The sequence below is a fragment of the Meleagris gallopavo genome, chromosome 19, assembly GCF_905368555.1.
Source record: "Meleagris gallopavo chromosome 19, MGAL_WU_HG_1.1, whole genome shotgun sequence".
In the NCBI taxonomy this organism is placed as follows: domain Eukaryota; kingdom Metazoa; phylum Chordata; class Aves; order Galliformes; family Phasianidae; genus Meleagris; species Meleagris gallopavo.
The window spans coordinates 1,598,819-1,624,946 of NC_139422.1; the positions used below are offsets into that span (position 1 = coordinate 1,598,819).

At 47.3% G+C, this 26,128-nt stretch overlaps 1 protein-coding gene across 6 annotated transcripts in view; it reads left to right on the forward strand.

Moving 5' to 3' along the window:
• Positions 1-24,484, forward strand: part of NSMF (NMDA receptor synaptonuclear signaling and neuronal migration factor) — a 42,391-nt gene extending 17,907 nt beyond the window's left edge. For 3 of the 6 annotated variants that reach the window (XM_085239544.1, XM_085239545.1, XM_085239550.1), the window contains 12 exons: positions 3,274-3,349; positions 5,925-5,993; positions 10,115-10,167; positions 12,205-12,294; positions 13,977-14,098; positions 14,929-15,012; positions 16,064-16,097; positions 16,662-16,732; positions 17,934-18,013; positions 19,328-19,430; positions 19,816-19,891; positions 21,674-24,484. In XM_085239544.1, the coding sequence (XP_085095670.1) occupies positions 3,274-3,349; positions 5,925-5,993; positions 10,115-10,167; positions 12,205-12,294; positions 13,977-14,098; positions 14,929-15,012; positions 16,064-16,097; positions 16,662-16,732; positions 17,934-18,013; positions 19,328-19,430; positions 19,816-19,891; positions 21,674-21,771 (956 nt within the window). In that variant the 3' untranslated portion in view covers positions 21,772-24,484. The remainder of the gene's footprint in view (positions 1-3,273; positions 3,350-5,924; positions 5,994-10,114; positions 10,168-12,204; positions 12,295-13,976; positions 14,099-14,928; positions 15,013-16,063; positions 16,098-16,661; positions 16,733-17,933; positions 18,014-19,327; positions 19,431-19,815; positions 19,892-21,673) is intronic. The other 3 variants (XM_085239547.1, XM_085239546.1, XM_085239548.1) reach the window with 3 other exon arrangements.
• The last annotated feature ends 1,644 nt before the right edge of the window (positions 24,485-26,128 follow it).

Genomic DNA, 26,128 nt, shown 5'->3' on the forward strand with positions numbered 1-26,128 from the left:
TGGTCTGTGTGGCTGGCAGTAGTCTAGCAAGGTCCCGCACGTAGTGCCACCTCATAGTCGTGCCATAAATATTAGCAAATAACACAATACTGGACTTTCTCCCACACTCACTATCCATTTGCTGAATGCTTTCAGGGAATTTGGCTCGTCATGTTTTAATTGCATAAAAAAATCCTGATCATGTTTTAAAACTTAGCAATTAATTAAATATTTCTCCCAATCTATGTGCTTTAAATTATGACCTAAAACAGTCTGTCTTTGTCTATCAGCTCTGTATGTGGGTGGCAAAGAGTCTGGCCTAATTTGTTTAATTCTTTTTATTATATTTTCTTATGGAAAGACTCATCAGGGCTTTTAGAGATGAGTGTCCAGCCAGGAGATGTCAAGGTTTTCCCCTTGAGAAGAAATCTGGTAGAGTATAAGGTCTGTGCAGATCACACTGTGTCTCTTTCCTAGACTCACGGTGATACTTACTGCAGATAAAATTGAAGGAAGTTTGGGCTCTGGACCATATTTTCATACTTGGATGCTTGCAATTACGTGACTAAAGAAGGAAGAAGAAAAAAAAAATTATCAAATGTGCAGAGCACCTACAGTCCAGCTAACTTCTGTGCACCACTTTAATCATTGTTTTTCTGTTTGGTCTCTGTGATTTTTGGGCTTCACCTTAGGTACTGCATGGACTATTTAGACTTTCTTATTTTTATTGCTTAAGTGAGAAAAAGAGTTTTCCTGTATTTACTGCTCTACGATCGCGTGCATTTTACTGGTAGGAAGATGGCTCTGCATGTGATGACACAGCCAGGAATCTTGATTGGAAACAGACTGGAAACAGCATCAGTCTGAGCTGTTCAGAACAGAGATCACAACTCAGGGAGTACGTTCTTGTTGAGATGAGGTACTTTGGGGAATGAGCTGCAGCCTCATAACGTGTTCCGAATGAAGAAGGTGAATATTCCTTGTCCTAACATCGATGGATTTATGTTGAGAGCTTTCCTGAACATATCAGCACCATATTCTTTGATACAGGTTGCTTGATGCAGGACCAAAGGAAGGCTTCATGGAGGAGTTTGAACTCCAAGAGCTGAAGCTAAACTTTTCTATTTGCTGGGAAAATCCACGATCTAGCAAATACCATGCCATGTTTCTGAGTCTTAGGCTCAGAATATGTGTTTCCAACCAAGCAATTTTCATTAGGGCTGGTTATTAATGTGAAAGGGAGATTGCCTTTCTAAAAGTAAGCATGTATCAGAGAAGATACTTAAATGGGAACAAGGTGGATGGTGCTGAACCTGCCTTTATGAGTATTTCACGTTGTACATGCAGGCACAGCCACCCCTGGGCTTGCTGCACCTTCTGAGTGCTCGCAGGAGTGGCAGCTCTGTGCCTGAGACCAGATCTCCCCATAGCACTGCACCACAGACTGCAGGTTCTCGCAGCTCGGTGTCATTTACTCTGTCTATCCACACATTGTTACTCAGGAAAAACAAATGACAACTGAGTGGCACAAGCACGGCGAGTTGCAGGAGGTATTTCCCGGAATGTCCTTCATGCATGACCAGCAAAGAAAGCAGAGCAGACATGAACGGAGCTGAGAGAGAGACTAATTTCCCCAGAAATTCATTTGACAATGCTGCTTTCTCTGTTTGGATTTACGTGAGATGTTACTGCTGCAAACCAACACTCGTGGCAGTTGGGCCAGATTGGCTTAATTTAATATGAAACTTGATGCTGAGTTTATGATGCCTAGCACCATTCCTCAGAAGTTCTGCTTCAAATCAAAGCTGGTGGCTTAAGAGCTACGACATGTAATAAGAGATCATCAGTCCTTTGGGACGAGGAGTTCCTGAGAATTCTGTGCAGAACTGTTGGCTGAACCAGAATTTAGACAACTTCATCTCCTCCACCACTTCAGTGGGTTCGAGTCTTTGAGCAAATAAATCATTTATGTTCTGAGCCATTTTACATTGCTTATCTATGTTTTTTTGGAGGAAAGCAGGCAGAGGAATTTCTTCAGAAGTATTTAGCATTCTTGAATGCTGACTTAATTTAAAACATTTATTTCCTTAGGGTGCCTTTATGCAAACCTCAACTTAAACTGTCTGCTGAGAAGCATTCTGTGTAACTTCTTCTAAGGAGTCCCACTTCAAAGGAAGCCTTCCCACTTGCATCTAGCTTTTTTTTTTTTCCCCCATCTGTAATTGCAGCTGCTTTTTGTGGATTTGATTGGATTTTGGCCATTGAGAGTGCACAAAATACTCTTGGTAATGCCAGAATGCTAACGACTAAGGTGCTGTAGTTCATAATGATCTTAAAGTTGGAGGGTGTGCACCTGGACACATGGTTAACAAGACGTGGCAAGGTGTTAAGGAAGGAAGCCTCAAATTCAGAGTGAAGCAAGATGAAGAGCCAGGTAGCCCCAGAGCCTGGGGATCCCATCCTGTGGGATCTCACATGTCTGATGGCAGTGGTTTTTAATATACCTCCAATTTCTGCCTGAGCAAATTCACCCTGAGAGTTCTCAATGGGAGCTACTTCTTGGCCAAGTTCCTCCTTCCATGTCACCACCGTCCCACAAACAGAATTGGTGACTTGTTTTGCTGCCTGGTTTTTGTCTTGGTGGCCATTATATGAAGATGATGTGATTGCTAATATAGCAGGATTGGGAAATAATCTGCAGTTGGTCCAGGCAGGTCAGTCTGTAGACACAGGGGACCAAATAAATGTGGTTATCACCAGATTGCACGGTCCATGTGCTGCTTGATTTCCAAACCCAGACAAACTCCTCAGACCGGGTCACCAAGAGTGTATGGGAAAGCATCAGTGGGAGAAAAAGAAAGTGTATTTCTGCCTTGCAGCTCTGAATAGAGGAAGATGAGTGCTATATCAAAAAGAGCTGGATGAATGGGACATTTCAAGCTAATGGTACTAAGGAAAAGGCAGAGACGAAAACGCTTTGAATGAAAAATGTTTTTTTCCCCCGATTTTTTTTTTTTTCTCTTGTTCAAATGTCTCTTATGTAATTCCTGGATTATTCTAGTCTTTGGGCTTAGGAGAGAGCTTTCATTCTTCATTAGCAGTGTGACAGACAGGCTTAGTACAAATTTACAAAACACTTGGTGGTAGCATGCATATAAAGTGAGAGGATGAGACTGTCTTATTTAATACAGGGCAGGGTGCTGAAGAAAAGTGCTAAGTGAGAGCTGGGAAGTCTTGCTGTCTGAATTGTGGCTCTGCCTGCTGGATTCTCAGCTTTTGCTCTCTCTCTTCTAGATGATGTCCCCATACGAACCTGGTTCCCAAAAGAGAATCTCTTCAGTTTTCAAACTGCTACTACAACTATGCAAGCGTAAGTGAAACCACTGCCTTAAGTTTGGTTGTGTATCTCCGAGTTTGTGGCCCACTCCAAACTATATGTGAGAGCACAGAGCAAATTGAGTTGTGTATTTGACACTGCAGCTTGGGGTAGAGGGCACTTTGTGTCTCGTTCATTCTTTTTTGCACTCGTTATTTCTCTTTCCTACTATTCCCTCTCGTAGAAGTTCTTGGGCTATGCAATTCTCCTCTGCTTCCCTTATTTTCTCTGTGACACTGTTCCTGACTGCCTCTGCAGAGCAGGGGTGCTGTGGGAACGCCAGCTGAGACCCTCCACCACTGCCTCTGCTGCAACCACTGCTCTGGGGGAATATTAATCCAGGCCTGCCCCCCATCCATTGCTCCAGGGAAATGTATCTCTGCATTATGAGATGTAGCCCTACAGCTTAATGTTTTTCCAGTCGTTTGAAGAGGGTGTCAGTAAATATCTGCAAAGCATGAGAGGATCTGGTTTAGGAATAGTTTTTCCCTTTACACTGCATGCAGGATTTGGCGCTGCTGGCTGCTGTGCGTGGAGAAGAGGCTTTTCTCAAAGGACTTAAGAGAGAAAATGAAGCCTCATTTCAAGGTTGTATCCAGCTTGTCAGGGTATGACATCTTCCTAGTTTCAGGTATTTCCTACCTGGCTGCGAAGGAAAGGCAGGCAGTGTGGAAGATGAGTTGATGTTCTGCTTTCTAAAGTCTTTCTCCAGCCTTGCCACCTTCTTGTCCTTCCTCCTGTATCCATGTCACCCTCCTCTCTGCTGCTGCCTTTATTTCTGCTTGTTTAACCTGGTCTCCATTTTGTAATCTGTTTCTCTGCCACCTCTTTCCCTCAGACATTGTCCTCCCCAGATGCCCAAAAGAAGCTGGTGGTTGATCTTGGGATAACCCAGACTGAATCAGATCTGCATTGATAAGGTGGAGAAGGGTGGATCCAGTGCTGGGGAGAGGGGTAGCTGCTGAAATACAGAAGGAATCTCTCTCCCCTAGAAGAAAGAGCTTATCTTTATGCTCTTTCACTCCTCACATACCCCAGCACAGCTGGAAGTGCTGCCCATCCTGGGGAACAGAATGGGGGCATTTACATGGTGCCAGCCTGCAGCTCCTTGTGCTGCTTCTCTTATTTAGCCCCCTCATGTTTCTCTAACTCCTCTCTGAAGCTGCAAGTCTGGTGGCACCTTCAGCTGGTTAATGCTCATTGGCACTGGACTGACAGGGCCTGTGAGCAGTCTGAGGGCAATTTGCTGGATTTTTGCTTTGCTCTTTATGAACATTGGTGTTTTAGAGTTCTGATCTGGCAAACCAGACCATGCATAAACCCAGCACGTTTTGTTTGCTGGTGGGCACATCCCTTGTTACCTGCAGTCACTTTGCTGTGTGTGTGTGGTTTGTGGCAGGGTGCTGGGCTTGGAGCTAATGGAGACCAAAGTCAGGCAGGTTTGGAGAATGATGCCCTAAGGAAACCCATGAGGAGCACAGCTCCCTTGTTTTAAGATAACATCTCTAGGAAGTCTGAGCTGCTGGAATTCACACAGAAACATCTCCAAGAGTTCAGGACACCTCCTTGAGCTGGCTGGGAGGTTCCGAAGCCCCTGGCTTCTGCTGTAGAGTTTTCAGCCCTGGACTTGCTTCCTTCACAGGGTGGGCAGTGTGGGCTGATCTCACAAGTCACGGGTACTCAGGGGACAAGGCCTCCCTGCTCCATAACCCCACACTGAGCTGCTGCTGTATTCTGACAGGCAGCATTCTGTTGTCAGTTTTACACCTGTGTGTTCTTTGGGTCTGCATGGAGACCCAAGGAATTAATTTGTTCCATGTGATGATACTGCCTTGGAGGTTTTAGCTCGGTCAAGCTGCAGTTTGGCCACTTGGAACTAACTTAAAAAGTGATTTCCTTCCACCTAACAAGAAATATTTGTCCCTTCTGGAGTGAGGATCCCCTCGGGATGCTGCGCAGGGCTGAGCATTAATGAATTCTTCTTCTTTCTCTTTTTCTTTGCATCTTCTGGAATCTCTAGCATCTCGTAAGTATAATCTATTTTTCATTTCTTTGTCTGTTGATGTATGGAATAAACTGTCCTCTCCTCTCCTGTCCAGCATATTCATTCATGCTTTCCCTGTGCTATGACTGTTGGTCAGCTGAGAAGAGGTTAGATGGCTACACCTGCTGTGCCTGTATGGATCACACCGCAGCCATCCTCACCTTCAGGACTGAGGCTAGCAAGCTTTCGTCCCTCTTGAAACTGGTGCACAGAGGCTTTGTGTCTACAGTTTCCTAGGTCCATTCCTCTGCAGCAGGGATGACAGCTGCCACCCCCTATTCTTTGGGTAGTTCTGTGGCCACTGCTATGTTTTCTTTAGGAGCCATCTACTCAAGAGAGTGAGGACCTTTGGTTTGGTGACTGTTGGCCAGCCCTTGGCTCTCAAACAGTCCTGCAAGGCCCAGCTGTCTCCCTCAGGCAGCCCAGTCTCTTTCTGTTGTCTGGTGAGAGCTTTCCTGTCTGCGTCTTGTGTCCTCTCCAGTTCAAAGCTGTGGAGTTGGTTAATGGCTTAAAATGGTTTCCCAGGGCATTCAGGGGCTACGCAGAAAGGAAGAGACGGAAACGGGAGAATGATTCTGCAGCTGTAATACAGAGGTAGGGCCCTTTTCTCCCGCAGCCGTGACCGTGCCTGGCGTTGCATGGGCCCTCACAGTGTCATTAGTGACTCTTGATGATGTTGAACGTGGTTGTCCCTGTCTGTGTTGCTGTTGGTAGGGACACTAGCAGTGCCTGTGGTGGAAATATGGAAGTGAACGATGCTTCGGGACTTGGGATAGCTCATCCTTCGTAAAGGAACACTGTCAAGTTTATTTTTAAGCTTCTCAATATAAAATGGGGGACCTGTGTTTCAGGCTGAAAATTAAGAATGCAATTCCCCCACCCCTTTCCTAAATATCTGGAATTTGTTTGAGGTTAGCTGAATACCTGAACAGTAACTTTATGTGCTATTGTTACACCTACTTAGGTACCTCCAAAATGTGAGGCATGAGGAAAATAAATGTATCTATTATCCAGAAGCCTGTTTTATTTTTGTTTGGTGGTTATTTTTTTTTTCTCGTTGTTTTAAAGGACAGAAAGGAGAGAAAAGAGGATTGGTTCCTCGTCCTGTTATTACCAAAGGGCCCTGGTTTCCCTCTGCTGGTTTGCAGGGCGCATCACTTGGTCACTGGGGTAATCAGAACAACTCTGTTGTTTGAAGTGTGGCCAAGACTTGTGTGTTTTGGCAGCTTGTGAGGAAGGATAACACAGCATTTGTGTCATTGGCTAAAAACTGCCTTGATTACTTCAGCACTGTTCAAAACAAAGTGGGAGAAAAACATCAGATTTTCACAATGGGGAAATTGCCAGGAAGATATTTTCTTTATCAGTAGGTGTTTTTTGTTTTTTTTTTCCATCAATTATGAGGACAAATGCAAATGAAAACTGAAGACGTGGTAAATAAACAGACAGTGTATCTTTAAAAGGAAAGAGATTCCTCAGAATTCGTTAGACAGAGACGAGCCTCTGTCAGACAGTGACTTGTTGACACAGCTTGCAGGTGCAGGAGTGGGAGCTGTGCACCTCGGTGATGCTGAGCGCTCAGCACTGCGGGTGTCACACCGGCCTCGTGGGACAGACTGCCCTGAGGAACCCAGGAAGGATTGTACAGCAGAGCTGCCTGCATTGCCCTGTGGTAGGGAGGAGGTGGGACTGCAGAGCTGATGAAGGTGATGCGGGTTTTTGGCTGGGCCATGGCAGCAGGCCCTGGCAGTGTGAAAGGATTGCCTGGCAGGTAGCGCTGAGGAGCGAGGAGGATCCCAGCACTATCCCAGTTTCAGGTGCTTGCTGAGCAGCCCTTTGCAGCCTTGGGTGTTTTGGAAGGTCAGTGGTTATTGCAGAACCCTGCAGCGCACAGCCTGGTGTGCTGTGAGCTGAGTTTGTATGGCACTGCTACCTGCTGGTATGGAGGTGCTGCCTTGAGGGAGGGCAGTGCCCGGTGGTCTGATGAACCGTGGCTGATCCCAGCTGGGGAGGAGTTTGCAGAGCACCGATGTACTGCAGTAATCCCAACGCTGTCACCTCTGAGATAACGAAGATGCTGCTCTTCAGAGAAGAGATGGAGCACTGCAGGGGGTGCTGCAGGATAGGGAGCAATAAGGAGATTTTATCGCTGTGACTTCAGGGCTGCTTTCTGGATTTTGATGAAGAGATCTTAGTAGTGAACATGTAACACTGGGCTTTCAAGGTGCAATTGTAGGAGCCAGGCAAGACGACTGGGCAGGTTTATGGCTGCTCACAGAGCAAACTGCTGCTCCCCAGGTGTCCCTGAATGGCAGTGAAAGCCCATGCTAACATGTCAGCACAGGGGGGCCTGAGGATCCAGGTGGCTGCAGGATGCCCACGTTGATGTAGTCCCAGACATGGATCTCTTTTCCAAAGTGCTTTGTCTGGAAGACCTGAGGGGAGGAAAAGGTTCTTTGTCCCATTCTCTAAATGCTTAATGGAGAGGGTAGCCCTGAATTTTCCATGCAGCTACTCACAGCTGTTTTTAGAGGATGTATCCAGAGAGCTGCCTTCAGCCCTCACTGATGGGAGAGGACCAGCTGGGAGCAGCACTGTTTTTGGCAGACTGGTCCCCACCTCCAGAAGAAGCTCCTCTCCGGAGGGGAGAATGAGCATTTAACCAGAAAACGGATTTCAAAATGCCAAAAGCCCTGAAGGTTGTAAAGGTGGCCTTGGCAATTAACTTCAGTGCTTGGTGTCTGGTGTAAGCTTAGTTTTGCAGTGGCCCATAAAGACTTCATTCTGGTGATTTACCACATTTAAGACCTGTTGGTTTAAAGAACGTCCCTGGTTCCCCTTAGAACGTTGTATTTGATTTGAATCGAACATGCTGTAAAGCAGCCCTGGTGAGCAGTTACTGTGCTGAAGGCTTTGCATACAGAGCAGTTCAGGTCTTCCTTCTTGAGTTGCTGAGTTTGGATTCGGATGGCTGCATGGGATCTGAAGCCAAAGAAGGGACAGTGCAGACCATGGCATGGGCTCTTCCTCTCATAAGAGCTGCACTTGTGTTGATCTTTCTAAACCAGAGTAGATGTGTCTGCCTTGCTCTGAATGCCTCAGTGTCAGTGCTGAGTGTGCCTTCCAGTCCAGCCAGTTTGTTCAAGTGTCTGCATGGTTGTACCATGTCCTTACTCATTCTACTAACTGATGTGTGCTGCAGCAACTTGTCATTTCACCTCTTTCACCAACAATGGTCTCTGTTGTGTGATGTCTGTGGTGTACATTGGAGGGGCAGAGGGGATCTAGTACCCCCTGCTCCATACAGGCTGCAGGTATGTGGGTCACTGCCATCTGCCAGCTGCAGTGCAGGCTGAAGTCACCTCACCTGAGAAGGATTCAAGGAGGAATGAGCCTTTCCTTGCTAGTCCACTTGCTGCTCATCCCGTGTCTTTTCTGCTGTCCTGTTCAGTTCCTGTCCCCTGTTCAGTTACTGTTTAGGTGAGTGATGAGAAACCAAGGGAAACAGGTCCCTTGCTCTAAGGAGGCTGTAGAAAGAGTCCCTTTGCCTCATAGAATCACGCAGGTTGGAAAAGACCTTAAAGATCGTCGAGTCCAACCACGACCTAACCATACTGCCCTAACTCTAACAGCCCTCTGCTAAATCATGTCCCTGAGCACCACATCCAAACAGTTTTTAAACACAATCAGGGATGGGGACTCAACCACCTCCCTGGGCAGCCCACTCCAGAGCTTAGCAACCCTTTCTGTAAAGAAGTGTCTCCTGATATCCAACCTAACCCTACCCTGGCACAACTTGAGGCCATTTCCCCTCATCCTGTCACCAGTGAGAAGAGACCAACCCCACTCTCACTGTAAGCACTTTCAGATATTGGAAGAGAGCAATAAGGTCTCCCCTCAGCCTCCTTTTCCCCGACTGAACATGCTCTCAGGAGTTGCCAAGATGGTCTGCTTTATGCAGACTGAGAGGTGCAGCTGTGTCCCTGAGGTTTGCCCTTGGGTGGGCGGAAACAGTCTGGAACTGAGAACTCTGCAGCTCTACTGAAGTCTGCCTGTGGAGCTGGGCAGGAAAGCACATGGTTAGACAGGCAGCCACAGAGAGCTGGCTGGTGAGGGCAGTCAGCCTTGCTTAGCAGTGCTTCCAAAAAGGAAGAAGCCAAAAAAATATTTCCCAGCATTTTGCTCTGGAGAGCAGTATAGGCTGCGTGGTTGCTAATGGTGCTGCTGGGATTTTAGCAGCTGCTCTGAATGTGTTTGGGAATGAGCACAGCCACGAGCTGTGTGTGCATGCTGCAAAGCCCAGGGCACCTCACTTCCCTGCTGGAGCATGTGTGGAAGAAAAGAGAGGAGGGAGAAGCTCCTGCTGCTAACCAGGAGAAGAAGGAGTTTTGCTAGCATGGGCTGCGGCTGCTGCTGCAGAACAGGTGCCTTATGTACAGGAGAGTGGGCAAAAAGCCCACAGCAGCCCATGAGAAGGGGACAGCCAGATAGAACCTCGCTTGCTCTGCAACACTGGTCCAAGAGGGTTCAGAAACAACCATGTGCTTGACAGACATAACCCTGAACAGAGGCTGGGTACCTGCTCTCCAGTGTTTGAATGCCTTGAAGGAAATGCAGTCTGTCTTCCCATTTTTTTCCTTCCCAGCTTTTTCAGTCCTCCTGGGCCCAGCTTCATGTCACCTTTCTCAGAGGTTTTGTTTGAACTTCTCTTACAGGAATTTTCGGAAGCACCTCCGCATGGTGGGGAGCCGAAGGGTTAAAGCACAAAGTAAGTGAGAACCTGTAAGATGTGGCTGTGAGGAGTTGGGGTTTGTGCTGGTGGTTTACAGGGAGCCCACGTTGTGCACAGATGCCAATAGAAAGGAGTTAGCATTGGGCTGGAGGAAGGATTTGACCTGCTGATGCCATTTTACCTTATGAAGAGAAGGCCAGGTTGTTGCAAGTCTCCAAGACACACAGATATCTGCAAGCAGCCTTTAAGCTGTTTCCAAAGAACCTCTGCATTGGCCGTAGGAAATTTGCATCCTCTGTATGAGGTGTGGAAGAGCTGCAGCATCCTTGTCCCACGTCTGCATGGTATTTGGTGATCACTGGTGTAGCAGCGAGGAGAAGCAGAGCTGAAAGTCGAGCAGAGTGAGCTGCCTGGCTTCTCACTGAAGGTGTGGACCTGCTGTGCTTCCCTGGAGGCAGCTGGTGCTTTGTGTGCCGTGTGGACCAGTGGCTTTCTCTTTTCTCCTCCCCTATCCCACCACCATATCTTCCCCACAGCAGGGCCTGGGGAGAGATGCCCAGTGGGATCTGAGAGGAAGGTTGTGGAGAGAAAGAAGAACAGAAAAGAGATTGGAGCAAGGGGGTAAATAAAGGGAGCATTATGCCTTACATGGGAAGAAATCACCTCTTGGGCCTGAGAAACAGCAGTTCTCTTTCCATGAGGAACGCAGTACTTCTCCATAACTTGGCTGGGACAGCTCTTTCATAGCTGTGGAATGGGCTGAGAGTGGTGTAGCCAGCACCTGAGAGCTGAGAATTGTTCCAGAAGAGGAAACAGCTTGTTCTTGCCACCGCCTGGCCAGGTGTCACATACAGACTGCCCACAGCAAAAGTGTTGCTGGGTTGAATTTGAGTTGAATTTCCTCTCCATTCTGATATGCTGTGGGAAGTAGACAGCAAACAGCTTTGCCTTTTAAAGTGTCTTTATTGGCATCTGAGTTAGCATTGCCTGAAATGAAAAGGGCTCACCTTCACCTAGAGCTGTCTGTAAGTTCAGGCATGCCTCTCTGCCTTGGTAACTCTCGGGTCATGTTTTCAAAGCTTTCTCCACGTGCTCAATAGCTACATGTGTTGTTTTAAATGAAAGCTGAGGATGGAAATCACCTGAAGAACTTCCATGTGATTTGTTTCCCTGGACCTTTGCACTTGGACACGCTGCAGCAGAGGACAGGCTCTATCTCAGCTCTTGTAATGCAGATCTGCCCTGATTTCCTGTGTTGCTGATGTGAGATGCTGTTACTGCTGTTACTGCAGTGAGCTTGATCTGTCTGCTACTAGAAATAAGCATTCGTGGCCCTAAGTGGCTGTTAATCTAGATGTAATGGCTCTCCCAGGGAACTGCCAAGTTAGACATTATGGTTGGTGATTCTCAGAAATCTGCCTGCAAGGCATTCAGCTGGGCCAAGCTCCCTGGGTTCCACTTGGGAAATGTCAGTACAAATGGCCCTTGAAGAAAGAAAAAAATATATATATCTATTTTTTAAAAAAAAGGGGAGTGAAAAATGCTCATACCACAGCAGGTGAACAAAAACTGAAGTATTTCTTCTTCTGCCAGAAAATTTGGAAAGCATGAGCTTTCTAAAGGCCCCTTCTCTGATGGAACAGAACAAGAAGAGAACGTCCTAACACATGAGAAGGGAGAAATGACAGCTGCCTTCTTCTAGTGTCATTAGCTGTTGTGTGTGCACTTTCTTGTGAAGGCTTTTGAGTCAGAGCATTTACACTGGGATATTGGAAACGCCCTGATGAAATTGAGGTTTGAGCAGTGCACATTTAAGGAGTGACCATCGAGTGTTCTCTTTTCTGTGTTACTGCAATGGCTCAGGTCAGAAAGTGGGCACTTCTGCTGCTGCTGTCTGGAAGACAGACCCTTGTTTGCTGTGCGGAGAGGACTCACGGTTGGCAAGTGGAAGAACAAGCACAGGGGAGATCGTGATGTGTAGCTTTGGTGGAAATCTACTGGATGTTTTGTTTTGCTGGCAGCAACCGAGGTGGCTGTGGAGTCTGTTAATGTCGTGCTTTGGTTTTATCCTAGCATTTGCCGAACGGCGTGAGAGGAGCTTCAGCAGGTCCTGGAGTGACCCGACTCCCATCAAAGCTGATTCCTTCCATGACTCTCGAGAAAGTGAGTTCTGAGTCCTTTGAGCTTCCTCCTGTGGCCAAACCCTCCAGCTGAGGTGTTGACTGGAGTCCCACTGGAGTAACTTCTCTGTTCCCTTTTGTCCCATTTGTTATCCTTTTAGTTTCGTGAGATCTGAGCAGATAATACTCTGGGTATATGCACCTGGTCGTCTCTGTGTACCTATATTTACAGGTAGAGCACAAGCACATCTATCCTCATGTTTTTGTGCAGCAGCCAAAGGACACCCAGTGGTACAGCTTTCTTATGGCTCTCTGTTCCCACCATCCCTTGTTTGCTTGGGGGCAACACCCTACTTGGAAGCACACCAGTCCCAGGTTGCATTCACCATAGAGGGGCAAACCTTCACAGTCTCCTGTGCAAGAGCCCCTTCTGAGCTCTTCTGTAGCCTAGAATAATTTGGAGCACAGCTGCAGTGCTCTGTGAAACATAACTTTGATTTCCTATCTGTGCAGGCTGCACAGATGATAGCTTGGGGCAATCTGATCTTTGGGCTGCCAGGAATCCCTCTGGAAATCCTCAATAATGCTACAGTGTTCCGCTTGTGGGGACCCAGGTGCTGTTGTGATAATTTACAGAAGGAAATGCCAGCATCTTCCCAATTTTTTTTATTTTTTTTTTGTAAAGAGAATGGCTGTTTCACCCAATTTTTATTTGAAATCCTGCAGGCAAGGGTCTTAATGGTTATGAGTTTGCCCATGCTGACATGGGTTGTATTCATTACATAAACTTCACTACTGAAATCAACTGATCTTTCAGGTAAGCATGAGGTCCAGCCTTCCTGGTTGGAGATCACACCGTGCCAGGTTGCAGGGGAGATGTACGAAAGGCCAGGTTCAAAACATGACCCGATGGTTCCTTTGCAGTCTGATTCTTCCCTGCTCCCTCAGCTAACTCAGAAGCGAATGGAAAAGACATGGTTCAGACAGATGTGTTTGGTGCTCCAGCACTGTCCAACGGCACTTGGACATCCCAAAAGGCACAAGTGGAGGCACCTCTGTTCTCTTTCCTCACTCCCTGGCTTAAGGGAACCACCTTTATTTTTAACATTTAACGGTCAATTATATTCCTTCCAGATATTTTTTTCCCCAGGAGGCATTGAACGCCAACAGGTAAGGTGAACTCGGAGAGCAAATTCAAGTCTACTGTGGAAATACTGCTGTGTTTGCTACGGCTGTCCTCGCGCTCTAGGATTCTCTGCCAGGATCAATTTGACTAAGAAGGCAGAGTTTCTGTATAAGCACTGAGAAAACATAGTCGGACCAGTAATTATTACAAGGAGACCAGCTTTGGAGTCTTTGGAGACTTTTGCTCATCAGCTTGGCAATGTTAAAGTGTAGAGAGTCTGTCTGCATTCCATCTCCTTCCCCATTTCTGAAATGACAGGGTGATTGTTGTGAATTAGCACCTGAAAGCTTACACTTGTGAGACTGATGAAATGTTTTGTGATGTGTGGTATCAGACTCTGTGTGTGCACTTGTCGTTTGTCAAGAGAGTTTGTCTGTTTAGAGACGCCAGCCCCGACGTGTGGTGTCTGTCACTGTGTTGGAAGGAAGGAGGGCACAAGTCTCATGGCTTGTGGTGCTTCTTGCAAGGTAGCTGCCAGACAGAGCTGAGTGGAGAAGGCAAGCTCTTCTGTCCTTGTGATGCACGTTGTGTTCTGACAGGCCATGACCTTCAGGATTCCTGTGGCACTTTGGATGGTGACTTTGACTTGAACTGGGAAGCAGAAAAGGAGCTTGAAGCCATGGCGTGTGATGGAGAAGACTTTATTCCACCAAAAATAATGGTGAGTGTTTCCAAGCCAAGCTACCTTTAGCTGTTGGGGCTCTGTCTGTCTTCTGACAGCTGCTAAGTTTAGGATCTGCAAAGTGAATGAGAGGACTGTCCATCCCTGGACATCAGTGCCTGTTCTTGCTCTCACAGCCTTGAACAGAGGTGCCTGAAATCACAGCACAGCCAAATCAACTGCATCTCCATCACAGTTTGGCTTGTGCTATGACAGGCTTACCCAGTTAGGCTCTTAACGAGCTGGCTGAACACTTCATCCAGAGCTGCCAAGCAGCTGCCTGACATCCTATGGCTGTGTGTGCCTGTGTCATCTTATCCCTTGGCCACTGCTGTGCTCAGCCCTGGCTGGTCCTGGCTCAGGCATGCAGCCATCCCACGTCTGGCCCACTGAGCATATGAATTTGAACAGTCCTCTCCAGCCAGAAGCATAAAACCTCACACAGGGAAGGCTGTACAGCAATGATCTTTACTGGGCTACAGCCAATCTTGCTGATCTGCAAGCAGCTGCATCCTCTGTGCCCACCTATCTCCACTTTACAAGCTGTCATCTCAGACTCGGTCCTTACTGCTGGACAGAGCTGTGCACTCAGTTGTGAGGGCTGGGGGAACTGTGATGCTTGGGAGTACTTCACAGGCCTGAGGATGCTCTGAAGTGGACCAAAGGCTTGGAGGACCTTCTGCAGCAATGCAGATAGTCTGGATTATCTTCTGGTTTAGATAACACGTAGGAAGGGCAACTGAGCAAGGCACTGTTAGCACAGCCTTTGTGCTTCTGAACTCTCTATTGGCCTCTCCTCGTCCTGTTGAAATTCTCTTTTTTCTTTACAGCTCATTTCTTCCAAGGTGCCCAAAGCTGAATATGTCCCAACAATTATCCGCAGGGACGATCCCTCCATCATCCCCATTCTCTACGTGAGTATATCGCTTCTGCTCTGCCCAGGAGGGTGGAAGCTGGCTCCACACAGATTTATTTTCTTTGTTCCTATTACAGTGATTCTGAAATACGATTGTGACTTAGAAAAGCTGAAAGGAAAGGGCTGGGTGTGTGCTGGACCCAGGTTTGGGATTTGGCACAGCTTTCGAGGAGGCTCAGGTCTAAGTGGAAGACCAAGCTGGGGTGAAAGTTGCGTATGTGGGAGATCAGACTATGTATACACAGCCAGGCAGTGGGGGAAGGTGAGCAAGGGAAGCCAAGACAGACCTGAATGGAACTTCATGTTGCCATGCTCAAGACTTGTGTTTCTGCTCATCCTTGGGCAATGTAAGACCTTGGAGCACTGCAGTGGGCCACTGCCCTCTGTGCAGTGGTGCTTCCCTGTCAGCCATGAATTTAAGCTTGATTTTCACTAGGAGTCTTGCCTGAGCAATGTCTAAAGCACCAGCAGGGAGTCTTGGGTCTCTTTTTCCTAATCACTTCACATTCATTTAATCTGAAAGAGAAGGGTTAGACTGACAGCCCAGGAAATTCAGTCTCTGTGCAGCAGACAGTGCTGCCAGGGGTTTAGCTCTGCTGTCTCCCTTCCACTGAGAGCTGTACAGCTGTACTGGTGACCCTGCTATGCCAGAGGCAGATGGGTTAGGAGTGTTGGCCATTTGTTAGCCAACTTGGATGTGCATAGTAACATCAGTTGGATACACAGCGTGGGCCAAGAGGCAAATACTCATTGATGACATTGACAGTGTCTGATGGTGTATGCTTTGGGCTGGTCTGTGGGTTTCATCTCCAAGTCTTTAGATGAAGTTGGCCTCCAATGGACTTATTTGGTCTTCAGCTTCTTTGCTGAGGTGTGTTGTAGGGTGATTATTCCTGCAATGCAACTAGAAGCCACCAGTGGGTTAAATCATGCTTAAGGGTATGTTTGTCTGGGAATATGAGTGTGTGATGCTGAAGACCTGAGTAATGTCATGGAAGCTGGTGTAGTGGCAGCAAACCTTGATACATCTGCCTCTTTTTGCTTTCCAGGACCACGAACACGCCACCTTTGATGACATCCTAGGTATGCTGAGTGTTATTTCTTTATCTTAACTCCTGCCTGCTGCAAACGTATCTGATCAGTATGTTAAGTCACTTTGCCCTGCACCTCACTACCATGTACAAAGGTGTTTTTATCACCCTAATGACACCTGATGCTCAGTGTGGTGCTATTGGATTTGCTGCCATAATAAAACTTCACTTCTGTAGGCAGTTTTCTGTGCTAAGGTCACAGATTATAAAGGAGAAGCTTGAAGCACAGGGCAGCAAAGATGCTGCTGTGAGATACCCTTATAGGTGAGCAGGGGCTCAGGACAGCTGGGTCTGGTACAGCACTGTAGTCAGCAGATAGCAGTAGCTGCTGCTGCTCTGTACCTTGCCTGCCCTGTGATGGGCTGTGGTTTCTCATTTTCCACAGCATTAAAGGTGAGGATTTGCTCTGACATTATTGAAAATGCATGCTGAGCACCTCTTATAGCTTGGCCTTCAAGACTGAACTCCACTGAGAAGAAAAAAATGGTTTTGCAAGGTTAATTTTTCACTTCCTCCGTGGCTCATCTTTCCCAACATGTTTTGTTTTGTTTTCCAGAGGAAATAGAGAAGAAGCTTAACATTTATCGGAAAGGCTGCAAAATCTGGAAGATGCTGATATTTTGCCAGGTAATGAAAGTTGTTAAGAGTGGGAGTGTTTTGTCACAAATTCCTCTTTCTATAGGGAAAAGTACATGGAGGAACCAGTATTCCAATGTTAGGTTCTGTTGGAGTAAATGCATACAGCTTTCACTTCTCCTTTGCCCAGACAGCAAGCCATCACAAGTTGCTGTGACAGCAGCAGATAACATTTGACTTAGTGTAGCCAGCTCCAGAGCTGGATTGCTTTTCAGCTGCTTTCAAGGAAACCTAAGCTAACTTGCATTAGCAAAGCCCCCAGAAAGAGGTTTTTGGAGAAAAGGAGGAGTATGTCTGATATGATAGCTGTAAGTTTTTGTCCAGCTTCAGTGTGATGCTGCCAAGTGAAGGATGTCACAGATCCGACCAGCAGATGGCACAGCCTGGAGACCCAGGGGATGGAGAGGGATGAAGGTGCAGGCAGAGGGAGCAGTGCTGGGACGGACTGGGGCACTGCTGTATCTGGGGCTCGGTGGGGATTCCTTTCCTGAGTCTCTTCTCCTGAGAGCTTCAGCTCTGTGCTGCTCCAGCAGCTGTGCAGGGAACCTTGAAAGAAGAAGTGAGGAAGTGAGCCTGACTTAAACTTCCTATTTCAGGGGAGTTGGACTAAATGACCTTTAAAAGTCCCTTTCAACTCTAAGAATTGTATGATTTGATGATACGTGCCTCGTGCTGCAGAGCAGAAGCATTTGCAGCCCAGTGACCTGGAGACTGCAACTCTTAATTTTCCTGATGTTGTATTCAATCTTTTTATGCTTGCTGCTGCCAAATACCAGTTCTTCTACAGTGACATCTTGCCTGCTTCTCCTGCTGTGCTCAGCTTCTTTCTGCCTACCACAGCAACTTCCCTAACACACCCCACCGAAGGAGGCTCTCTTTTCTTCCCTATTGTTCTCCAGCCACCCACAGTGAAGGGTGTTTCTTTTTTTCCTCTTATTACTATGTCTTTCTAAAGCAAGGTGGGCATAATAACATTAACAAATGGATAATCCAACCCCCGACATACTCTGTATGTGAAAATGTTCTGAGGTAGTGCCTATGGTGTCTCCTGTGAAGGCTGTAGCAGCTGTGCCAGCCTGGCATGTCCACTCTGCTCCCTTGTGGCACTGCTGGGTAACTGAACACTGAACAAGAAATATCTCCAGGGTCTGTTTCTTCAGGTGTTGTGCATTTGTCCATCTCTCTCTTGCAGGGGGGTCCAGGTCACTTATACTTGTTAAAGAACAAAGTTGCCACTTTCGCCAAAGTGGAGAAGGAGGAAGATATGATCCTGTAAGTGACTGTGTTATGTTCTTGACTCACGTAGCGTTTTTCTGCTCTGTTTGCTCTGTGTTTGTAGCACGTGGTCTAGAAGAAGAGGCAGAGGTTGCTGGGATGGTTTAGCCTGGGGCAGAGGAGGCAGAGAGGGAATTAAATAGCAGCTTACAACTCCATGGGGGAGAGCTGGAAAGATGACAGAACCCAGCTCAACCCAGGGCTGGTGCAGCTTTGGGTCAGGTCACCAGAAGATTTATGCTCTTATCTGCTGTTTGGTATGTCTCTGGACTAGAGATTATCAAAAGAGAAAAAGGCATTTCCTTTCTTAACAAAGGCTTTGCTGACTAGAAACCAGAACATGCACCTCGTGCCTCTGGGGCTTGGAAGTAGCTGAGGTAGCTTTTCTTAGCAGGTGACCAGTGGCAGAAATCCAAGTTATTCCCCCACAGCTGTCTCTGATAACTGCCCTTCTAAATGCAGGGGGAAATGGAATTTGTCTCTGCAAAGCCTGCTCAAAGTCCAGTGCTGAGGCAATTTTGCTTTTCCTTGCAGAGAGTTAAGCTTTGCCTGTTTTGCTGCCTGCTTCCTTGTGCTGGCTCAAATGTAATTTGTCTAGCAGTGCTTCGTTGTGGGGGTGAGCTTGTATACCAACCTGTTCCTACACAAAAAGTTGTTGGCACGAGAGCTGAATATTAAAGTCAACATCTGTTCAGTGTTCTCATGCTCTGGCACAAACACCATCAATAAAAGGCACGTGCACACATGCTTCTGAATGCATTGGGGGCATAGCAGATCTGAGGTTGGTAATTCAAGGGCCTCCAGAAAACTGTGGACATGCAGCTGAAAGGATGCTTAGAAGTGAATGTCTCCATCCCACCTGTGCATGGCTGGGAGGCAGTCCTGAGAAGAGCTCATACTGCAAACAAACATCTGATCACAGCCATCACAGGGGAGCTGCTGGGCTTTAGAGCCCACCTGTCTGCTCTAATAATCCTTGTGCAAGGAGGGTCACTGTATCTCATGTCCCTCAGGCACAGCATGCTAGTTAGTAGTGAGAAAAGTAAAGTGGATTTAAAAATGCTCCTGGTGGATTTTGCTCCTTTTTCTTCACCTTGAAGCTCCCTTGTCTCATTGGGCAGCTCCTCCTTCCCTACCACATGGCTTGGGGCTGAGAAGCAGGCTCTGCCCCTGCTCTTCCCTGTCTATCTCCATCTCTTCCCAGGCAGCTTGCTGCTCAGGCTGTGAGCTTCAGGTCTCTCCTGAGCTACGTGTGCTCACGCATCCACCTCAGGAAACCAATTTCTAAATGATCTCTTTTATTTCTTCCAGCTTCTGGAAGAGGTTGAGTCGTCTGATGAGTAAAATCAATCCTGAACCAAATATCATTCACATCATGGGCTGCTATGTTCTTGGAAACCCCAATGGGGAGAAGGTAAGAGCTTCGTGGGTCACCTCTCCGGGAAAGACTGCTGAGTAGCACCAAGCCCAGGGAGGCAGCAGACACACTGTGCTTCAAATCCTCTTTCCTGGGTGGAACATGCTGCATCCTATCCCACCAGTGGCTGTTCCCTATGGACTGTGCCGTCCCCAGAGGGCAGAGAGGAATGGTTAGTGGTGTGCAGGAAGGGACAGGTGCTGAAGCCTCTAGGAGAACAGTCAGTCAAAGCATTTGATTTATTTACTGCTGAACTGGATGTTTTATTTAAAGGCCGAGTAGTGGATTGTTTCCTAGAGGTAGGGATGAAGGATGAGCAATTCTGGATGTCCTATAGTTCATCTTTGTTTTCAGCTCCTAACTTTCTGTGTTTTCCTTTCAGCTATTTCAGAATCTGAAAAACTTAATGAATCCTTATAGGGTTGCCTTTGAGTCTCCACTTGAACTATCAGCTCAAGGTAATTTTTTTTCTGTGCAAAGAACCACATCTTCCACATCAGCCTATTTCCTTCTATGGGCATCTTCATGAAGAAGTAATTTTGAGCTCCCTTAAGCCTTACCATGATCTTTTTGCTTGTAATCATCTTTAGTGTAGCTCATTTGCTGAGCCTAGCTTTCCCCATGCAATTCCTCCTTATTCACAGTTTAGCTGTCCTGCTTGTTGTGCCTGAAGCTGCAGAACCTCTGCAGAACCACTGGAAGTGACAAATAGCCTAAATAATAAGCAGCTCTCAAGACTGAATTTGGGAGATTCATCATTTTACTGGGGTGTGTGGAGTCCATGGGATACATAGGAGTAGAACTCCAAGTGTGCAGGGGTTTCTTCTCCAGAGGACTCAAGCCACTGGCACCAAGCAGGTTGTCTCAGTAGCAGGTGATTTGGATGGAGCCCATTGCAGCCATTCTACATCTCAGCCCACTTTGCTTTTTTTTTTTTTTTCCTTCCCCTCCCCTCCCCCCGTAGCTCAAGTTATTTCAAGGCACTGTGGATTTTTTCCTGTTCTTTTGTCCACACATTTATGGGTGCAGTTTCACAAATGACATTCTGAAGTTGCCCTTGTTAATTTCTCTCTGCCTTACCCCTCAGTACTTTCTTCTTTTGGAAGATAAAGACACACAGCACTGGGCTGTAAGCTCTTGGGTATTTCCTGTGCTGCACACAGCTGGCACTGATGCTGCTGGCTTATTCTTAACTCCTTCTTACCCATGTAGGAGTGTAAAGGAGCTGAGCACATCAGTGCTGTGCAGCATTCCCTGTGCATGTCCAGCCAAGGTTTGGCTGCACAGAACCCAAGCAAACACGCCTGTACATGTGTGACATGAAGCAACTTGTAGGGAAATTCCTGGGTTTCTGCACAGCCCAGCAGGCAAGGCAGTGGACTCTGTGTGTGTGTACTTGAGCAGCTGATCATCCAAGGGGCTGGGCTGAAGACTGTGTCTGAATTTATCCTGTTGATCAGTCTGGGACGCACTGAGAGAGTAACCCCTCTAATCCTTCTCAAAGTCATCTGAAACTAATCTTAATCAGGCCTCAAAAGCGAAAATCTCTTCCTTGAGCCCTGAGCCCGGGGTTGTTTGTGCCTTGTGTTTTCCAGTGGCACTTGCTGTGTCCAGCAGTGGCCCTGAGTGCAGTGCTCAGCCTGCAACCACCTCACGAGAGCCCACCTCCAGTCCGAGGTGCAGAACTTGCATCAGTGTGTCCTGCTGAGCCTATTGCTGCGAGCAGAGAGAGCTCTGCAGGGCAGGGACAGCCTGTCAACATCCATTTTCCCCCCAAACCACAATTTTTGTTCTGAATTTTCCACGTTAATTATTTGATTCCCCCCAGTTTTTACAGCAAGTTGGCTCTTGATGTGTAACAGTCTGAACTCTCAGTGTAGTGCTGCCAGGTGCAGCCTGTTGGAGCCACTGTCTGCTACTTCACTTTCTGCAGTCAGTGCAGAGGTTCCAAGTCTGGAGACACATACTGTGTTCAGTTCCCACCTCCACAGACCAACCTTGCCAGGGGATTATGAGGAGCCTTTCAGAGTCTGAGGATGTCTAAAAAGGTGCTTGCTTCCCACAGGCGCCTTCACATGCCCTGGGGTACATGCCACATGTCAGTGTTCTCCAAACGAGACGTGCTGGCAGGTTCTCCTGTGCCCCTGTCCATATGGGTGTGCATTTTTGTTTTGCTTTTGGTTCATCTTGTTTCTATGTCTTGCTTCAGTGTGTAACCCAACCCTCTGCTTCGTCTCTAGGTAAGCAAATGATTGAGACTTACTTTGACTTCCGCCTTTACCGCCTCTGGAAGACCCGCCAGCACTCTAAACTATTGGATTACGATGACATTTTATGATCTGGAGAAGACTTTGCAAGAAGTTGTTGATCACCAGTGTCCAAGAAGTCATGCTTATTGCAGAGAGACTCTTTTATTGGCACAGGGAGCCCTACAGGAGGCTGCAGTGCTAAAGGGAGGGAAGAAGGAGCCCTCGGAAGTAGTTCGGGAAGAAAGTCTCCTGGGTCAAGAGAGACTGGAGGGGAAGGGGTTTGACACCTCGCTGGCCTCGGGTCAGAGCCGTGGTGTCTCAGGAGGAGCTGTGTGAAGTGAGGACAGGATGGAGTTCCTTGCAGAACTGAGCTGTTTTGGGTCAGAATGGGCCAGATTTGATTCCAGGTCCTTTTAAAGACTTTTAAAGCTCAGGTTTTCTTACAAAAAATAAAAATAAATTACCCATGCACTACAATGAAGAAGTGACCAGAGCACAGAGGAAGGAAGGTTTTGTACTCATGGGACCTTCTGTGCCTGGGGATCTTGGAGAGCAAGGACTGCTACACCTACTCCTGCAGGCTGACATCAAGACGATCCAGTTTCAATGTGAATATACTGGAATATAGAATTGAAGTCTAACTTTTTTTTGGTTTTGTTTAATAGAAAATAAGTGCAATTTTTATAGAGAGGAGGGTGAAACCCCTCCTGATATCTAATTAGTTAAAAATAACACACCAGTAACCAATAGATGAGGTATTTTCAGTCTGCTTGAAAATATATTCAGAATGGTAATATATCTTCTGTAGACATATTTAATCACCAGCAAACATGGTTTTAACGTAACCTAGCAGACCCTGCATGTCTGCTGCATTGATTAATCCGGTTTGGTTCATTACTTTCAGAGTAGCTGTGTTGCACAAATTGTATGTGCTCTCACGAATGTATATTTCTCCTCCAATTAGACACAACTTTGTTACTTTCTATTTTGCTGCTTGCAAAACTATGTGACTTTAGTTTTGCTGAAATATTTTAGGTTAGAAATACAGTACTTGGCTGGGAAGCCTCGGCCAGGTTCACTATGATATAAAAATGAATTAGAAATTAATAGCCATGGTAATTGTTCATGCCAGTGTTTTGCAACGTGTTGAGAGATGGGTTCTCTTTCTGGGCTGCTGTGTTGAGCAGTGAGGGTTCAGACCATCAGAAGCCCTCCAAGGAAGCTGCTCCCTGAGGCGTTTGGAAAAAATGCTTCCTGAAGAGTTCAGCACGGGTTTGTAGCATGAGATTGAATCTTCCCTATGTTCACTTGATTGCGAATTGTTTGTGCGTAGATCTCCTCTTTGCCAGCGCTAGAAAGACCTGTTTGTTGGGCAGAGCTGCTCACATCCCTTCCTGTGCAGGACAAAGCAAACACAGGGCTTTGTTGCTGTGGTTTGTACTTGACATTTGAAGGTGTATTTTGGAATAGATTTACTTTTTGTTCCTTTAGCACAGGGACTGATTTTTGTTTTGAGAGGGGTTGGTTTTCTCCATCTGCAGCTCTCCAGAGGACGACTCGATACCACTTGCAGTCCGTGCAGGTCACCAGCTCTCCTGGGAGGTGATACACTCCATTTCTTATATGAGTAAAATGTACTGGAGGTGAACAGGGAGGGATTGTTTTCCTGATTTCCTGGGACCTAAATTATCAGATGGTGACATGATGGCAAATATATGTACAAACCTTGCTTTAAATACTTGCAAAAAGCAGTAGTTGTTCTGATCTGTAGATTCCTCTGTGACGTGTGTGGTGTAATCCTGGGGGCAGGCTGCTGGCTGGAACTGCTGAACCCTGTACATTTAGAGCAGTTCCATAGCAAAACTTTTGAAGAAAGAATGTACATATGGTAAGTAAAGGGAGGAATAGTTGGAGAGAGGGAGAGGTTGGAGCCACGAAGGCAGTGCGTTGAACCAGACAGCTCAGAGCTGCTTCTCTGCCTGCTGGGCTCCAGCCCCTGAGCGGCTGTGTTTCCAGACCTGCAGTGAAGGGGACAGGCTGTGATTTTTGGCAGAAAATGCCAGATCTGAAACCAAAACCCACATGGATGTCAATTGTCTGTTACTTGGCGTGGTAGCCTCCACCAGCTGTGCTTGTGAGAGGTGGGAGCCACAGGTTCAGAAAGCAAAGTCACTTGTTATTTAGAGCACGGTCGTGGCAGGATTAAAATGCTGATACAAAATTCTCCCTTTGTGACCCTTTTACCTCCTATGGTTATTGCTCCTAACTGGAGACAGACAACTTGTTCTTCCTCTTTCTTTTCTAAAGTGAAATCCCAATTCGGTGAACTTGGTAGCATGGATGTAGCATTGTGGAACTATTGAAAACCTTCTATATCTGGGAAAGGGCCCATTTATGTATCCACTTCAGTGATTTGTCTGTACAATTATTGTGTATCTATTGGCATTGACCACTTGTGGAACTCGGGTTGCAAAGTAGAAAGGTGTTTCTTGCATAACCTCTGTAGGAAGATGTGTGTTGGAACAAACAGCACGCACTGTTGTGGTGCAGCTGAGTGTGGTGCAGTGTAATGACAACCAGTGACTGCGTTCCTCTCTTTTCCAAAGATCTATAATCAACATAGTTTGTGATGTTTATGACATGAGCGTATTATTTCTGTTGTAGCACTCTTCTGACTCAAGAGATGAAACACTCTCAAAGCTGTGACTGGGGAGACAATAGAGTGTTGATGTTTTCTGTGCAAATAGCGTCATTGAAGCGTTGACTGTTTAGATGGAAAAAAAGGAATTCTTCCCCTTTTAACCTCTTGAATTTTCTCAGCGGCTGTTGGGGGAAAAAAGGAATTGGCAGAGAATAGGGTGAAAAACAAAGTGTAAGCATTACAAATAGAGCCTGTGACTCCTCAGCTGGACCAGCCTGCACAGGACGTGTGTGCCTGGTGCTGGCGGAGCCGATGCAGTCTGTCCTTCCCAAGGCCTCTGTCCTTCCTCCAGCTTTGAACTGCGCTGTTGGGATGTGTCTGTCTGAAGCCATGAAACTGCTTTGCTCACACACAGTAATTCCCGTCTGAGTTGGAGCTCTCATGTAAGAAAGGGGATCCTGGGGAGCAGTTTGCAGCACGGTTGTGCCCACGTTAACCTGCTCTCCTGGGGGACCTGCAGCCCTTCTGCTGCGCTGTGCTTTGGGCTCTGCCCCAGCACGGCCATTCTGCTTGCCTGCTGCTCCTGCAGCTCCAGGGGTTGGATTTGCTCTTAGTGGGGGCAGGAGAAACCATGACGTCCTGTGAAAGTCCTGGTTAACCCAGAGAGAAGTGGGATAAATTGGGAGAGCTACATGGGTGCGCCTCAGCAAAATGTAGGTTGTGACTCCAACCCTTTACTTACCCTTCCTGCTGAGGAATGCCAGTAGAGAGCTCTGCTGGGCTCAGACTGGGAGCAGCCCTGGCAGCTTGGTCACCTTGCTCCAGAAGCTGGGGATGCCCATCTCTTTGGTTGCAGCACTTGTCCTGTACAGGGCTTCCTAGAGAGGCTTTTCTCTTCTCTATTGGCTGGGAAGGAAGAGAAGGAAGAAAAATTGGTACCCTAAGGGACACAGAAAGTCAGAAAACTCTTACAGCTTTTTGCATCTCTCCTCACACTGCAGCTGCCAGCTTCCTTTGCAGCTGACCTCCAGGCCTGGGATGGGAAACAAATGAATTAGCAAACCAGCCCTTCTATTGCATTAAACTAATAAAATCATACCAGTCTGTGTAGCTCCAGAGAATCATCTGACTGCAGAAGGCAAACAGCCCGTCCAGGCCCTGCTGTTGTACTGTGGGTTCCCACTTCCTCCACCTCCGAGCACCTCAGGAGCTCCCTGAGCCTCATCCCATGCCCGTGGGGAGCTCTGCTTGCCTCCTAGCAGTGCTGCTTTGCTGAGAGCACTCTGGAAATGAATTTGTCCCTCATTTCTCAGCCTGGACTTGTCTGGAGCTGCACACAGGTTTCCTGCTCCAGTGGCTTCTGGACAAAACGTCTGTCTGTGCTTTCACATCACCTCTTGAGGCAACGTCACCATTCTGTGCCGTGTTTGCATCTCCAGCTCTTGGCACGTATCTGCTCTGCAAATAGCTGCTGCTGCTTCGGGACACTGCTGTGTCAGTGAGCTGTGGATCTGGGTTCCTCTTCCCAGTGCTCTGCTGAGGGTGACTGCAAACGCTGCTTCATCGCCTCCAGGCAGCACAAGTTGGGGCGGTCAGAAGAGCAGAAGGCACTGATGTTGAGCAGCCCCAGCACGAGGAGAGCTGCAGGTGGCATCCTGAGCCCAGGCCCTGCTGGGAGGTGCACAGCAGACTCGCTCTGCTTGCTCTCTGCATAAACATTCAGCTCATCACAACCCACAGAATCACAGAATGGCCCGGGTTGGAAGGGACCTCAAGGACCGTGAATCTCCAACCCCCTGCCACAG